Genomic DNA, 15,418 nt, shown 5'->3' on the forward strand with positions numbered 1-15,418 from the left:
ATTTGGTAGTTTTATAAAGACATTTTTCCCACACTTGTCCACAAAATGTAGATTCACAAAAAGCACAAATTAATGATCCAATCTGAGATTTCTAGAATCTAGTCTTTCACACTCCAGTACAGTAGGTGGCAGCATTATTTTATTTTCTAATTGGGCGCAGGTCTCAATCGTGGCAGGAACAGAAGGTGCAGCAGAAACAGGCGAAGAAGACGAGCAGAAACCAGAGTAACCAGAGTAATTCATTTCAGTGCTTGTCAGAAGGAGCAGAACGTATTTTTAATTTTTCCTTCGCTGATTGCTCACCTAAACTAAGGTCGGTATTTCGCAAGTCGTCTTCACTGCACAAACGCAATCTAGTAAAGTGTCATGTTTTCCTTCATTCGATATTAACATTATCTTTGTGTTTAAATATATATATATATGGGTTTTTTTTCTGGTTTAATTCCAGTATTACTTGAAAATTATTTCTGCAAAGGATCGTTTCCCGACACATGTCAGATTTTATTGTCATATATAGTTGATCTCAGCCCTCTCCGGGTCTGGGCGGGGATGTGGGACAGAGGTGAATCCGGTTTAAGTGCTCATGTCTCCGCCTGGGTGCTTATGATGGGGCTTATGCATAACTTTTACGCTTTATGGTGCTCTGGGTCCTTTAATCGTAGTTAATTTAATGACTCGGGAGTTACAACGACTTGATTATGAAATAACGGTGTTAACAAAGAAAGCCTTGTGTAGAAATCGCGGACATACGGGCTCTTTGTGACGGGCGTTTATGTTTGTAACATATGTAATAATGAAGTAATGCGCTGCACACACCACCACCATTAGCAAGGTCTGACTGAAAACAGTGTAACATTAATAAAGTTTAAATGTATAATATTTATGAGGATAAAGGTATGGTTTTTAATGTTTGTTTTTTTTGTTTTTTAAAAAAAATATGATTATTTGTCAACCATTAAACTATAGGATGTCTCAGAAGATAAAGGCCGGCTCAGCTGTGGAGATGCAGGGAGATGAAATGACTCGAGTTATCTGGGAACTCATTAAAGAGAAGCTTATCTTCCCGTACCTGGAACTGGACCTGCACAGGTGAACACACCTTCAGCTGTTCATCATAAACCTCTCAAACTCAGTTTTCTCTTTTTATGTCGCTTCCCTGCTCCTTAGAATATCTGCCAGATTTGGTAGTTTACAGGTCATTTAGACTTCAGACGCAAAGACATGATACAACACGCAGAATTACTCTTCTGGCGCATCACACAGGTCTTATAAAATGCCATTGCATCTATTTAAAATGGAGGTTTATGTAGGACTGGGAAAGTCGGTACATATGTTAGTCAGAATCATAATAACCATAATTAATTCATTCCGTTTGTTTTTTATATCAATTTTGTTGATGACTTTCAGAAAGCTTCTGCTTGGTGCCATTTCCTTCATAGTTATGGTGACTGAAATAAGTCACTGTGTTACTGTCCTCCACACTAAACCAAGCTAAAACTTCACTATTGAGTTCTGACAGGTTGTCAAATTTCTGAACTTTAGTCTTCTTTTATCAGGTTGATGCCTTTTTTTCTATTTACCTAAAGGTCAATGATCTATTGCACGACCAACTTTACAGGTTTAAAGGTGTAATAATTACTTTTGGGTTCATCTTTGTTGGTTATGTCATTGATCAGGAAAAACCAACTGAAGACCACGTCAGTGATCACCACCACACTAAATGTGGTCTTATGAATGTAATTTTGAACCGTAAAACTCCAAACTCCCCCGCTCAGAATATCTGTCATTGTAAACATTTAAGCAGGGTAAAGGTGAAATAATCTCCAAAAGGCTTAAAGATGACACATTTCCTGTTCTATTTTAAACCAAATCAATTTAAAAAAAAAAAAAAAATCTTTTATATCTAAGTTTCAAAGTAGCAAAAAAGAAAAGAGCCTTCTGCGGAGTTTGGCTACCTTGCGTAGTTAGTACCAGTGGCACGTCTTTGGCCAGTATCACGGCTTGTAAACCCTTTTTTTTAGCCAAACAAAAGTCTTTCTGTTCTTGTTTGAGGGATCCATTCTTCCATACAACAGACTTCCAGTTCTGTGAGATTCCAGGGCCGTCATGCACACACTGTTATCTTGAGATCTATCTACAGACTTCTAGTGATATTTAGATTAGGCACTTAAACCTCCGATTTCCATTGAAAGCATCTGTGGCACATCCCCCCCCCCCTCGATGCATTTCTGAAGCGTTGCTCCACTGAGCCAGATCACAAAACCACGCCAGAACTACTAGTACTCCTGCGACATCATACGATTACAGAGCACCTGAAACGGTAATTACCGGTAACTTGGTAGTTGAGCTTAACATTCACACCAAACAACCCTGCAATTTCTGATGGACATGTGGACCTGAGAACACTTGTTATTGTTCTTCTTGTCTTCTGCTTTATCAGCTGTTTCATTTTCTGGGTGCTAGGCAACTGTTAGAGGATCCCGTGTCTGCTGATTGTTCGGACGAGATTAGAGACTCCTTGTTGGCAGCCACCCAGGAGTTCAAATATCCTGCCATTCCCCTTCTTTTGCTAGTTGCTGCTTCCCCCCTTTCCCTCTATAGTGACATAAAACAAGAATAATCCCATGATATTGCTTAAAATATTGAAAATAGCATTTCTTGACGTAACTTTATCACATTAACAGGAGCTTTGATCAGAGGTTCACATGATATGGGGTTATGGTTCGGGTTTAGTCCTTTCTCTGTGGAGTTTCTGCGTACTTCTGTGGGGCTTCTGTTGCTACTCCAGTTTCCACTCACAGTACAGAACAAACTCACATCAGGCTGAGTGCAGAAGCTAAATGCCCCTGGGTGTGAGTGTGTTCCGTGGTGAAACTGATCAGTCAGGGCGTATTCTTGCTTCAGAGGCTTCTCCCCTCCTTCAGGACGAGTGCTCATGATCTTCATTGTGAATAAGCGGAGCTTAATAGAAAAATGAAATTTTCAGCCATCATTTAAATATACAGTATAGATATATAGAGAAAACTGAGTTTGGGCTACACTGAAACTAAGATACTGCTCATTGTCAAACAAACACAGAGTTATTTTCTATTTCCTCCATGTAATCAATGAAATGTTTGGGCTTTCTTCTCACCATTGTCGGGGAAAGTTTTGACCTTGGAATTGAAAACCGTGACGCCACTGACGACCAGGTGACCGTTGACGCAGCGGAAGCAGTGCAGCGATATAGTGTGGGCATTAAGTGCGCCACCATCACTCCAGATGAAAAGCGCGTGGAGGAGTTCAAGCTGAAGCAGATGTGGCGTTCACCCAACGGCACCATCCGTAACATCCTGGGAGGCACGGTGTTTCGGGAAGCCATCATCTGCAAGAACATTCCCCGCTTGGTTCCTGGCTGGACCAAGCCAATCATCATCGGCAGGCATGCCCACGGAGATCAGGTAAAGGGTTTGATGCTGGCCACTGGCCTAAATATGAATCTAATCCAACACCTCTGTTTCAGGATTGAAAGGACATCCACAGGTGATGTCATAGTTTTGCAGTGCACAATTCAGTCAGGTTGCAAATTTGGTTAGAATCCCTCATTTCTTTTTGTTCTCTGGTGCCCCATTAAAGTTTTCCCAGCTTCCTAAATGGAGAGCCATAAGTAGACCTGAAGATAAGGCAGTGGCCAGGCTGCCTCTACGGTCAGGCACACTAGCTCCACATGGTGATGCTGGCCAGAGCGGGACACACTGTTCTCTGAGGGAGAGGCGTTAATGAGTGCACGCTCGCCTTTGTTGTTATGCAGAGCAGCAGAAGAAACTAGATCGGAGAGACGGAGTGCTTCGTTTCCAAGGGATAACCGATGTTTATCTTTCCTGACATGAGTTCAGAGGTCAGCGTGCCACTTTTAACCGAGTAAAGAGAAAGCTACGAGAGGCTAACGTTCCAAACAACCTGATTTATGAATGAGGTCAATGTCCAAGGACTCCCCTCAAGCTTTGTGCATGGATTACATTGCGTAATGTGGGTTCTGTTACACCCCAGCAATGAGGCTTCCTGACTGGGCAGCTGGGTGTCTCTGACGGAGCTGATGTGCTTCGTGATGGCCTCCATTTAATTTTAACTCGGGGGTTCAGCATCCATTTTGGGTGTATGACCCACTTAATTTGTTTTGGGAAATGGGATCATAATTCAAACATCCCTCCGCCTCTTGCTGGATGGCTGTCCAAATACTTTGGAGGCCCTGGAAATGGAATTTCTCCGAATAACCTGTCCTGAATAACCTGAAATACTAGAATGCAGATATGAATTCTTCTCAGAGACAATAATTTATGTGGCAGGCATTCTTTGGTAACTGTGCAGCATATTCTACAAACATTAACAGAATATTATTCAAAAGTTTACTAGCTTGACCTTGTTATTGAATAAAACTTTACTGATTTCTTTCTGGGTGACTTCTAAACAACTGTGGAAGCTGCACTCGTGCAGAGCCTCAGCTCCTCGGGTGCTGCCTCTGCAGCCTCCTAACACAGGATTCTTAACAGTGATGCAGCTTTGAATGATTCCTATTTATTCAGCTCAAACACTCCTGTTCTTGTCCACCATCAAACCTACATTTCTGATTCTGCTTCCACAGTATAAAGCCACAGACTTTGTGGTTCCTGGGGATGGGAAAGTGGAGATGATCTACACTCCTGCATCCGGAACGCCAGTTAAATATACCATTCATGAGTTTAAAGGTAAACATGCACACACACTCACACACACATACACGTTTACAGGCATGTGTCTGTGTTTGTAGGTACCGGTGGGGTTGCCATGGGGATGTACAACACAGATAAGTCTATCCAGGACTTTGCTCATAGCTCCTTCCAGATGGCTCTGAGCAAAGGCTGGCCCCTGTACCTCAGCACTAAGAACACCATTCTGAAGAAGTATGACGGTCGCTTCAAAGACATCTTCCAGGAAATCTATGAGAAGTAAGGACTTGCCCCCGTATTATCCGTTTCTTCTGTTCTCACTCACCCGTCAGAGAAGCACCTGATCATGTTCTAAGGATCAGCATGATGGTGCAACTCCCAATCAGGTCTCACCCTTCGTGGAGATCAAATCATCATCCCAGTGTGTGATTGCACGTCTCTCGTGTGTTTTGTGTGTGTGTGTGTTTTTTTTCTTTGCCTTTTTTTCCTGTCCTTCCTCCCCCCGCCGTATCTCTTCTCTTCCTCCTTTAGCCAGGTGGCCAGCAGCGGGACGATCACCCTAATGAGCCCGGCCATATTCAAGGTTGTTAAAAGCGGGTTTTTCCTGCAGGCTCTGGGTTTCTGTAAAGCCCCCCCAGGCGATCTCGCCCGACTGAATACACTGTGTGACGTGAGTGAAAAGTGAAGTGAGGACGTGTTTTTGGCTCTTTTGTCCTCAGAGAATACATCAGTAAGTTTAAGGACCGAGGCATCTGGTATGAGCATCGCCTGATTGACGACATGGTGGCCCAGGCTATGAAATCTGATGGCGGCTTCATTTGGGCCTGCAAAAACTATGACGGGGACGTGCAGTCTGACTCTGTGGCACAAGGTTGGTGCACACACAGGTGGGTGCACTGTAAGATGTGCGTCCACAGCTTACAGATGTTCTTTTGCGCCCCAGGCTACGGCTCCCTGGGTATGATGACGAGTGTGCTGGTGTGTCCTGATGGACGCACAGTGGAGTCTGAGGCCGCCCACGGCACCGTGACCCGTCACTACAGACAACACCAAGAGGGGAAGGAGACTTCCACCAATCCCATAGGTCTAAGATCATGCATATCCCTACCAAACATCTGTATCTTTACACAATATGTCTGACCTGATCTTGAATCTTGATGTTTCACAGCCTCCATCTTTGCCTGGACGCGCGGCCTGCTGCACCGAGCAAAGCTGGACAACAACGCAGAGCTGAAAACCTTCTGCGAGGCGCTTGAAGCAGTGTGCATCGAGACCATCGAGGCTGGGTTCATGACTAAGGATTTGGCTATCTGCATCAAAGGCCTGGCTCAGTAAGTTATTTGAACGCTTCATTGCCAGATTACAGATGATTCCGTTGTGATCTAATAATTGGTAGTAAGGGATGGAACTGTAGTCATCTTGGTCTAATCTCGCCATGCTGTATCTATGTAGCTCACTTGTATTTACCAGGCGAGACACACACACACACACACACACACACACACAGACAGAAAGCAGTAGGAGAGGGATTAAAGGACAGGTATGCTGAACACTCTCTTGTTCTCTTTTTGCAGCGTGAGCCGCGCTGACTACCTAAACACTTTTGAGTTCCTGGATAAGTTGGCGGAAAACCTCAAGATGAAGCTGACGGTTCAGCCCAAGTTATGATGTCACAGTTTCACTAAGAAACACATTTAAAGTCAGACATCGGCGAAACAACCGAAGTAACACCAGAGCGCGGGGCGCAATGTGCTCAGCGGCTTCTGGAATTATGGATTAAAGCCATTTCTTATCTAGTCCGGTTAGTGATTTCACATTCTTAATGGACAACCACAACTGTAACAGCAGAAATCCACAAGATAAACTGCAGGAGAATCACTTGACACCTTAGTGACCCAATTTACCAACCCAAAAATTATGTTGCACTTAGTCTACTTTAACACTACATTCCAGCTGCTCTTACCTTACTACTGTACATATACTGTATTCTTACACATTCAATAAAAAAGATTTAATAAAAGTATTCAAACAACAGTCAGACGTGGTGTTTGACTGTTTTAAAAGTTCCTAATAAATGTTTTTGAGACTGCGCTGATTCCTTTTATGTTTTTCACTCATGAAATGATGAACTGTGGTTGATTCATGGGTGAAGAGGCTGTGGTGAGTCTGCAACAGGACACAGTCCGATGGTCGGTCCTTTCAGCCGTTGTGACTTGAGCGTAGAAGAGTCAAACTAGATGAGAACTCTTATCTGCAGTCGCAACACATTTATATAAGCAGCTACTAAGAGATGGTCACTGTTTGTTGTGGTGCTGCAGAAAAGGTGTTCAAAATCATGAATCATGAATAAATTCCTCATAACTGAGTCAACGCTACCTCAGTGTTCACTGGGGGGGGGGGGGGGGGGGGGGGGTTATTCTGTTCAAAAATGTCAAAGCTGGAAAAGGCTACAAAAGAAGCCTGCAAACAATTAAAGCCGCAGTTTTGTGGGGAAAGCGAAAGATGTTGAAGTTTCAGCACATCATACCAGGTGGAGGTGGAGGCGCTGGCTTTGGGCCGGTGCTAACAGAACCCATGAGTTAGGCAGGGTGGCAGCACGTGTCGGCAGCATTAGGGAGAAGACAACGGGGCCAGGGATCCTGAGCCCCACCCACAGTCCTCGGAGCTAGAGTGAGGGTCTGTCTGCAGAGGCATCACCCCGTTAAAGGAGGTGAGAACAAGCCTTGAGCCACACGAATACACCACCTCATATAAACTTATCCCAGCAGAGGTTGGCTGTTATTCATGGGTCAGCAGTTTATTACAGGTCAGATTGCTTTTGTACTGTAGGTTTTCAAGAATGCACTAATTACACTGCTGGTTAAGAAGTAATTCACCCAACCAACACTATTAACAAATGATGGGTCACATTCAAAATCTTTTTGCATTTAGGTAATAAGAATGCTGCCTGTGAAAGAAAAAAAATGTTTAAGAATGCATTTACATTAATATGATGAGAATAATTAGATACCCTCTGCAAGCTGCCGCCATTTCTGGATTTGAAATATATATATATATTTTTAAAACATTCTTGTGCATTTAAATGCAGCCGGGCCACAACTGGGTGTAGTTCACATCTTGACCACTATGTGGCGACAACGTACGTCAATAAGCTCATTAGGATCCAGGGACTGTGCATCATCAGAAAGCACAAACTGAAGAAAGGATTTGTGTTGCCTGTTGGCTTTAAACTACGAAAATAATATGTGGAAATAAAACCTGAAAATAAATAGTGCCTTTAAAAGAAATTCCTGTCTGAAGCTGCAATTATGATGCTGTATTTCAACATCAAAACCTCAACATTCAGTTGCACGTTTCAGTTTTTTATTGATTCAAATCCAAACTCAAAAAAACAAGTCTTTTTGCCTTTGGCTCAGTCTGACAGCAGATTCCATGTTGTGCAACAGCAGGTTATTGTCCTTTAGTTGGACAAAACTGATCTTTTCTGCGCATCCTTCAATACCAGAATATTGAGCTTTCTGGTGGATCTGTTCCAGGTGTTGGTTCACATATAGAGTATGGGGTTGTTTTTTAAAAAAAAAAAGTATATTCACAAGCCAGGTTGTTCCTGCATTTTGGTGGTGATCCTCCCAATCATCCAGCTCATAGTAGCTCAGTGCATTTATCCAGAGCAACTGGATTTTCATGATTTTGTCAGAAAACCAAAGCTTCTTTGGTTGCAGGGGTCACAGGGTTTAACTCATTTCTTGTCTAAACTGCGTCTCACACCCGTTGTGAGGCAGCTGTGTTTCTATACAGTCTTTGGTTACAGCATTACAAAGACACAGGCTGACTTGATCCTGTCACAACAGTGGTGTTAAATGATGAAACCTTCAATTGTGCTCACCCTGACTGTCAGCTAATCTTCTAAAAGTCAACTTTCTTGGCTGAGCTGCTTAGAAATACACGTGAATCGCTGTTACAAAAGTACATTTTATTAAAACATACATAAATAAAACAGGTAGAAAAGACAACTTTACATTGTGATGTTATGAGGATACTACACTCTTGGAGAACAATATGTTCGTATCGCTTTTGCAAAGCAAGTGCACATACAATTGTCAAAATATAGATAAATATGAATTTTAAGATGGAGTCAGTTTTAATAACAAAAAGCATGTCTACTATAAGTGCTGTATAAAGTCTGTCATATAGACATAAAATGTGATTTTATTTTACAGCTGAAAGGTCACTTACAATGACCCGCCTCTGTACATCTGAAGCTAATAAATATTTAGTGCATATTCCTCATTTACCTCAGTGATGAGCCAAATGAAAAAAAAGAAGGAATTTTTAAATTAATAAAGAACCAAACTCAGCTTGGTTCCTGAAGTTAAAGAAGACGGGTGTCTAATCGTGTCATGTACGGCCAGACAGTCCAGCTATCTGCGTCGCTCCATCGAAATAAAACCGACATCACTGCTTCTTTAGAATCACACACGTACACCATCAGGAGCCTTGTCGTTCCTCTGTATGACTTACAGGATGCACCTTGTTCGCTTTAGTAGCATCATCTTGTGATGTATTTCCACATCACAGAACTCCTTTGTCCGGCTTGAATCGGCCTCACTGCTGTAACGTCCCCTAACACAAACCTCAATACCTTATACACACTCCAGTGCTATTATGGATGGAATGGAGGCCTGTGTGTACAAAAAAAAATGCTGACGTATCAATACAATCAATAGCAGTTGTTCTTTGGCATGAAAATAATGTTAGCTCAGTAGCATGTCAGCCCCTCGCGTTTCGCTTCAGTTACCCAACTTTATGGCCCCAAAATATGTGCCTTCGCCCTCTGGGTCTAACATCCAAGCATTGGATACATTGACAAACAAGGCATCGCCCTTTTCCAGGTGGACCCCTCGGCCCTGCTGGGCGCAGTACATGTTATAACTGGCGTTGTTCCAGCGCATGGTGCTGCCCGTCTTCATCAGTACCACAGCCTTGCTGTTCTGTTTGATGCTCTCATGGAAGATGTACTGGATCAGCTGTGTGTTACTAACGTCCACAGTCGGGACGGCAACCTGAATGCTGTCCTCTGGAAGGTATTTGTAGTATCGGAAGCAAGTCTTGGCGTAAACGTAGTAGAAACCAGACTCCATCACCAACAGCTTGCCCTTCTGGTAACCCATGTGGTGGCGATATCCGTGCACCTGGTCCCAAATGATGGTAACAGCATTGGGTTCGCCCTCTGCATGGTTCAAACAAGACACAGCAAAGAGCTTCAGGAGCGATTCAGGGCTCAGGGTGTTCAGCTGATAAGCACCAATGACTGAGCAATCCAGCACCTGGGCCACAGCTGCCCATTAGTTTAAAAATGACTCAGGAAAAGAAATATCTTCACCACTGAGTATTTGTGCTTAATCCTTTAGAATTTCTTCCAAACAGTGAACCTTTCTCCTAATTTGGAATTATTACATTTACAAATATTCAGACTGTGCATTAAAAAAGCTGAGGTGAGGATTACTGGTGATAAGTAAAGCTGGACTCACTCTTTGAGTACATTTGATGTGTTGTGATGGGCAGATGAGCCGACGGCAGACTTTCTCTGGAAGTCTTGCATCGTCTTTTACGGTTGTCCTTCAGTGCGTTAAGCACAGGCTCTATCTGAACCTCCTGTAGAAGACAAGAAAGAAGCGTTAAGGAGTCGTGTAACGTACAGAGTGCAGCTTAGTGCAGATTCCTTGAACTAGACATTCACCGACACGAAAACAGCCGCTGTTTAAAAAGCCCACACACACTATGTGCTGGGGATACGTGTGCAGACACAGAATAAAGAAGATACACAAGGCAACCAACTTTGACAGCTTTACAAGGAACTGATGAAAACCTTTGCTGCAGGCAGAGGAAAATGAAAGAATCAGCGAAACGCGAGATAATGGCTCGGTTAGAGCTGATGAAGCCTCTTGGATGAGAATGAACAGTCTCCAAGGACCCACAAGGGAGGCTTGTTGGCCTATTTTAAGCCAAAGGGAAGAGTTCTTCCACCTGGATGACTGAGAGGCTCTATAACTCATCAGCCCTCAACAACAACAACAGCGCTGTTGTCCAGATCTGGAAGAACAGGCGTCGATCGACACACCAGAAATAAAAGGGTCAACATTACTGGCATGTCTAGAAACAGCTGTGCTGTGAATCCAGGACGTGAAGGCGACCCTAAACAAGTGTCAGATGAAGATTGTGTTGTTTTGGTTTTTCCCCAACTGCATCTGACGACAGCGAAGATGCCAGATCGGGCCTCTCAAACCTGCACCCAGGCATCAGACGGTGAAGGGAGGCTGTTAAAAAGCACCGTGTGGTCCCCAAAGTTGGTCACAAACATCAGTCTAATGTTTTTTGGGGGGGCTTTTTGTCCTCAATGAACCTCAATGTGACGCAGTGAATACGAGCAATAGGCGGTTTTTCGATGGGACCTTCCAGATAGCGTAAAAGAGGAGTCAATTTTCCGTTTATGATAGCTGGCACCGTACCCAGAGCTGTCGCTAGCATGATCTCCTCTGCAATGCTGGTGTGGTTTCTTTACCACACAATTCCGTGGGATGCCAGTTGCGCTTTGTTTTTCTTACACATTCTGTTTTTTTTAAGCTGTTTTCCTGCTTACAGTATTCACAGTTTCCTCTTGAAAACCTTGAGTGGTTTACTGCTGTGCCGAGAGCGCACGGCCTCTAACGGCGTGATCTCACTGCAGCCAAGTGACCAGAATCTGATGTGGATCCAAGACAGACTTCAGTCTGAGCCGCTTAAGGACCCAAAGTAGAAGCACACGTCCTCTGTCGCAGCGCAGTGTTTACAGAAGTGATTCCAAGAGCCCCTTGGAGAACGAGAGTGTGTTTGCAGTTTGATTTATAACTCATTATGCAGTGGAGGCAGACGATTGTGTGTTTAACCTGTGTCGTTGTTTCTCCTCAAATATTTATGAGGTCTAAATCCTCCTTGTCCCCCCGCTGACCGCCGCCCTCCGTGCCTGTTGTTGTGAAACTTCTCGGAGGCTATAAAACCTGATTCAGACCACTTGGGCTGGCAGCGTGAGCGAAGCGTCTCTTCCATTTTAGGTTTCATCCCGTCCACCAACAGAGGACTGAAGCACAACACACACAGAGGTCGACCTTCATCTCAGACTCCACTCGCCCCAAATCCAAGACTGATAACTCCTGTCACATAGTTGTTTTTGTCTTGGGTTGTCACCTTTATTATGCAAGAGGGCTTAAAAAAAAGGTTGGAAAACTCTGCTTTTAGTCATTTCTTTTACCACCTCCTGCAGGAAACAGCACTTTAGCTTAATGAACTATAAAAACGGGATTTATTTGGATGGCGAGATGAAGCTGGGCTTGGAAGAGTCCAACCAAATGCTGAAATTGAACCGTGCATCATTCAGAAGGTGCCGCTCACACTCACCTCAATGGGTTGATGCGGGGCCATGGACAGATCTATCTGGAGAGAGAGAGCACGGACATGAGGTTAGAGTTCAGAATACAATCTTTTCTGTTATCACAGATATTCTTACTCTTATTATCCATATCTGAAAGGTTTTTGTGGGGATAGTTTTTCACTCTGCATTCACCTGACACACATCACAGACTCAGGTAAGTGGCAACTCATCTCTTTTTCCCCCACAAGACTTGTATTGACCATGAATTCATGTATAAAATTAACAGAGTCCAAAAGGGCCATCGACGTTCCATTGGGGAACAGTTTTTCCATAAAAGGTGCTCATGGTCTGTCAGACTGCCTGGGGAGGTGTTACAGAGTAACAGAGCCCCAGCAGAACACTGCCCCAAGCCTCTCACTGCCTGTGCTTCCCTTCTTCCTGTCATGCACCTTGGTGCCATCTGGGTCCCAGGTAGGTGTGGCACAGGCGCCTGGACAACCTGTGATGTATCTGACTGCTCCCTGGTCCAGGCCTGCAGGTGGGCAGGGGTCAGCCTGACTGGGCTGCAGCTATACAGCCCCAAACAGAACCAGCATTTAAGTCTTTATTCATTTAAGCTCATTTGTTGGCCGCCCGTGACCCTTGGCTGCCCATCAGCCCGTCACCAGTTCACCGCTGGAGCTCCCCTGGGCTACTTTTGATAGACACTGACCACTACAGACAGGGAAGAACAAGAGCTGTACCATCACTCAAACCTTTGCCTGTTGATTGTGCTTCAAACGCATCAGGTTTGAAGGCAAAATCTGGATTTGTTCCCTAAAATAGCCCAGATTAAGCCTTAACCAGTGTCTGTTACTGGTCATAATGTTATACCAGTTTCATTTTTCATGCTAAACTGGCTTACAAAATATAAAAAGAAAAGTTTTTTTGCTGTTTAATGGTTAAAACCAAGCTAAATGTGTTGCATAACTTTTGTTATTATTATGTATAAATTCACAAACAGCTCAATATGAACTTAAGTCTTAAAGTGAGACGCAGCTGTACACATAGTTTTAAAAAATCCATGCTAATCTTACTTAGACCAATTTGTTATAAACAGGGGAAAAAATGAGACCTCACAGCTGTAAACTCTTTTGACACTTGACTTCATGAAAACACGTGTGACAAGGTTGATGTTAGACAAGATTAATTTACTGAGCATGTGTGTGTTATTATTGTGATGAATTAAAGGGAGCGACACACATTCGCCCGCATTCTGAAGCCCTTTAGTCTCCGGCCAACCTACAGTCTGAGAACCAGCAGGACAAAAAGAAAAGAAAAAAAACCCACACGGGCATGAGAAGAACATGGAAACTCCACAGAGATCGGAACTGGAAAAGAAAACAGAGCCGCCTGCATGGATGTGCACCAGTGTGCTCTTCCACTCGCTACCATGAACCGGGTGAGGCAAAAACTGACCTGGGCCTAAAAAACCATTCACAGCTGGAATGATACCATGGTTTTCCAGCTGTGAATGATCCTTTTCATCTCTCCCTACTGATGCCTCTGCACGTGTAGTCCTGACGGACGGCAGAGACGACAGCCTGGTCTTGAACCCCCACTGCCCCCCCCACCCCCCCCAAATTCTGCCCCACAAAAGCAGCAGCGCTTTCATGGCACTTTGTGCAAACAGTTAAAGGTCGCTCCCACATGTTCCACGGCTGAGCAAAGTCAGGCTGAGTGTGTGACAGAACATTTCTGGGTGTTTTCAGAGCCAGCCTGCTGTGGTGTGTTTGGACAGGAGCACTACTTATTGAATTTGATTTCATGTTTTTTAACCGGTTCAAATTCAAACTCTGGTTACAAAACCGCTGCCGCTGCAACTGTACCAACAGGTTTTTTTTTTTTCCTCCTCTTCTCCAACTCTTCAGTAATACTCGGCTCGGAACCTCAGAACAGCTCTGTTTACACTGAAGCGTTTAGATTTTTTTGACACATATAAATGACAAATATAACCACGTCATGTAAACACAGGCGAGTGTTAGTATGACTTGATGTAAAACATCTGCATTTTACAAACAAAACGTCTCGATGCTTTCGTGTGTTTACACGCTTTTTCAGATTCTGTCTATACCTTTTGCAGTTTTGTGTTGTTGTTGTCTTTTTTTTAATTTTTTCTTACTGAACAAGACCTGTTTTAACTGCCTGTTTGCTGACGAAGCTTCTGCGCCAACAAAGAATGTGCACTAGAAACTTGGCGCACAACACCAAACCCCCGGCCCCGCCACCCACTCCTAATCCGAGCCCTAACCCTAACTTTAACCACATCTGGATGATCTATTTTGTCCTTATGACATTCCAAACATGCGTAGGTATGACTTTAAAATGCAAAATCCGACTTAAGTCCGTGTTTAGGTAAAAAAAAAAAAAAAAGACAGAGGAAAGTTTTAAAAACACAACTTTACGCATACGGGCCCTGCGATGTCGAGAAAGAGATGGCTGTGGAAAACAACTCTGAGTCTTACCTCCTGCAGATAACCTGTCAGGTGTAGCAAGATCGCAATGCTGGAAGCCACCTGGAGCAATCCCATAACAACCAGAGTGCCGAACAATATCGACCGATAAGTGGAGTCGGACGTTTGCACGGACTGGAAGCGGTTGTGCCCGGCCTCCATGTCGATGGTGTTGCGCAGGTAGCCTCTGTACTCGCCGTGGGAAGTTGCCATGACGCGCGGCTCCGTGTGGCTCAGCCAAAGGTGCGGGATCCAGAACTCGACGTATCTGGAGGAAGCGGAGTCTTTACGGGAACCCCTAAAACAGCTGGTGGGCGGGCGAAGCCAGCTCGCGGCGCTCCCTCCCAGCGAATCACAGCGAGGCTCTGAAAAGACACGTGAAAGGAGCGAAGGAGGGCTGCAAAGAGAGCAGCGACAGGTGAGGACAGGCCACGTGATCAACCCCCACTCCCCAAGCGCGCGCACACCTTCGCACGCGGACCCACGCGACGTTAAAACCGGGTTCAAACGTTTAGAAAGTCAAATAAAGGGAACCTTTTAAAAAAGTACCAAAAACCTGCATTTTCTACTATATATGAGATGAAATATGGGGCTCACCCAAATGTTGCATTTTCATATGATGGAGAAAAAACAACGAAACTTTAAAAAGAGTTTTGGTCGATTATAGCGCCATCTGTCGATCGAGATGTTCCAGAACTCCCCTGAAAGTGAGAGCCAAGTTCGTAGGCGGACTTCAGATATGCGTCAGTCCACGTCTAAACATTCATAGTTTTCAACTTGTTAGCGGATCACGCCCAAATTTTGACATTGCTGATTCACCTTAAAATAAATAA

General features: G+C 44.1%; 2 protein-coding genes across 2 annotated transcripts; one reads left to right on the plus strand and one right to left on the minus strand.

The window, feature by feature from the left end:
- Positions 1 to 148: 148 nt before the first annotated feature.
- On the plus strand, positions 149 to 6,774 carry idh1 (isocitrate dehydrogenase (NADP(+)) 1). Its single transcript, XM_057028432.1, has 9 exons — positions 149 to 313; positions 967 to 1,089; positions 3,149 to 3,440; positions 4,622 to 4,724; positions 4,787 to 4,964; positions 5,405 to 5,556; positions 5,629 to 5,769; positions 5,854 to 6,016; positions 6,260 to 6,774. Exons 2-9 carry the CDS (start codon positions 968 to 970, stop codon positions 6,351 to 6,353), a joined length of 1,245 nt encoding a protein of 414 aa, XP_056884412.1. The 5' UTR covers positions 149 to 313; position 967; the 3' UTR covers positions 6,354 to 6,774.
- Positions 6,775 to 8,637: 1,863 nt separating this feature from the next.
- On the minus strand, positions 8,638 to 15,413 carry tnfsf11 (TNF superfamily member 11). The gene is made up of 4 exons (XM_057027347.1): positions 14,598 to 15,413; positions 12,120 to 12,155; positions 10,217 to 10,340; positions 8,638 to 9,915 (listed from the first exon to the last, which is right to left on the minus strand). Exons 1-4 carry the CDS (start codon positions 14,796 to 14,798, stop codon positions 9,476 to 9,478), a joined length of 801 nt encoding a protein of 266 aa, XP_056883327.1. The 5' UTR covers positions 14,799 to 15,413; the 3' UTR covers positions 8,638 to 9,475.
- Positions 15,414 to 15,418: the final 5 nt, after the last annotated feature.

Source organism: Takifugu flavidus, chromosome 1, assembly GCF_003711565.1.
Source record: "Takifugu flavidus isolate HTHZ2018 chromosome 1, ASM371156v2, whole genome shotgun sequence".
In the NCBI taxonomy this organism is placed as follows: domain Eukaryota; kingdom Metazoa; phylum Chordata; class Actinopteri; order Tetraodontiformes; family Tetraodontidae; genus Takifugu; species Takifugu flavidus.

Excerpts from the sequence above, each read along its gene's own strand:
- idh1 (XM_057028432.1), top strand. The coding sequence starts at position 968 with ATGTCTCAGAAGATAAAGGCCGGCTCAGCTGTGGAGATGCAGGGAGAT. Across the intron at positions 3,441-4,621 it reads GGCATGCCCACGGAGATCAG|TATAAAGCCACAGACTTTGT; the intron begins GTAAAGGGTTTG and ends CTGCTTCCACAG. Across the intron at positions 5,557-5,628 it reads GTCTGACTCTGTGGCACAAG|GCTACGGCTCCCTGGGTATG; the intron begins GTTGGTGCACAC and ends TTTGCGCCCCAG.
- tnfsf11 (XM_057027347.1), bottom strand. The coding sequence starts at position 14,798 with ATGGCAACTTCCCACGGCGAGTACAGAGGCTACCTGCGCAACACCATC. Across the intron at positions 12,156-14,597 it reads TGACAGGTTATCTGCAGGAG|ATAGATCTGTCCATGGCCCC; the intron begins GTAAGACTCAGA and ends CTCTCTCTCCAG. Across the intron at positions 9,916-10,216 it reads ACATCAAATGTACTCAAAGA|AGGGCGAACCCAATGCTGTT; the intron begins GTGAGTCCAGCT and ends TGAACCATGCAG.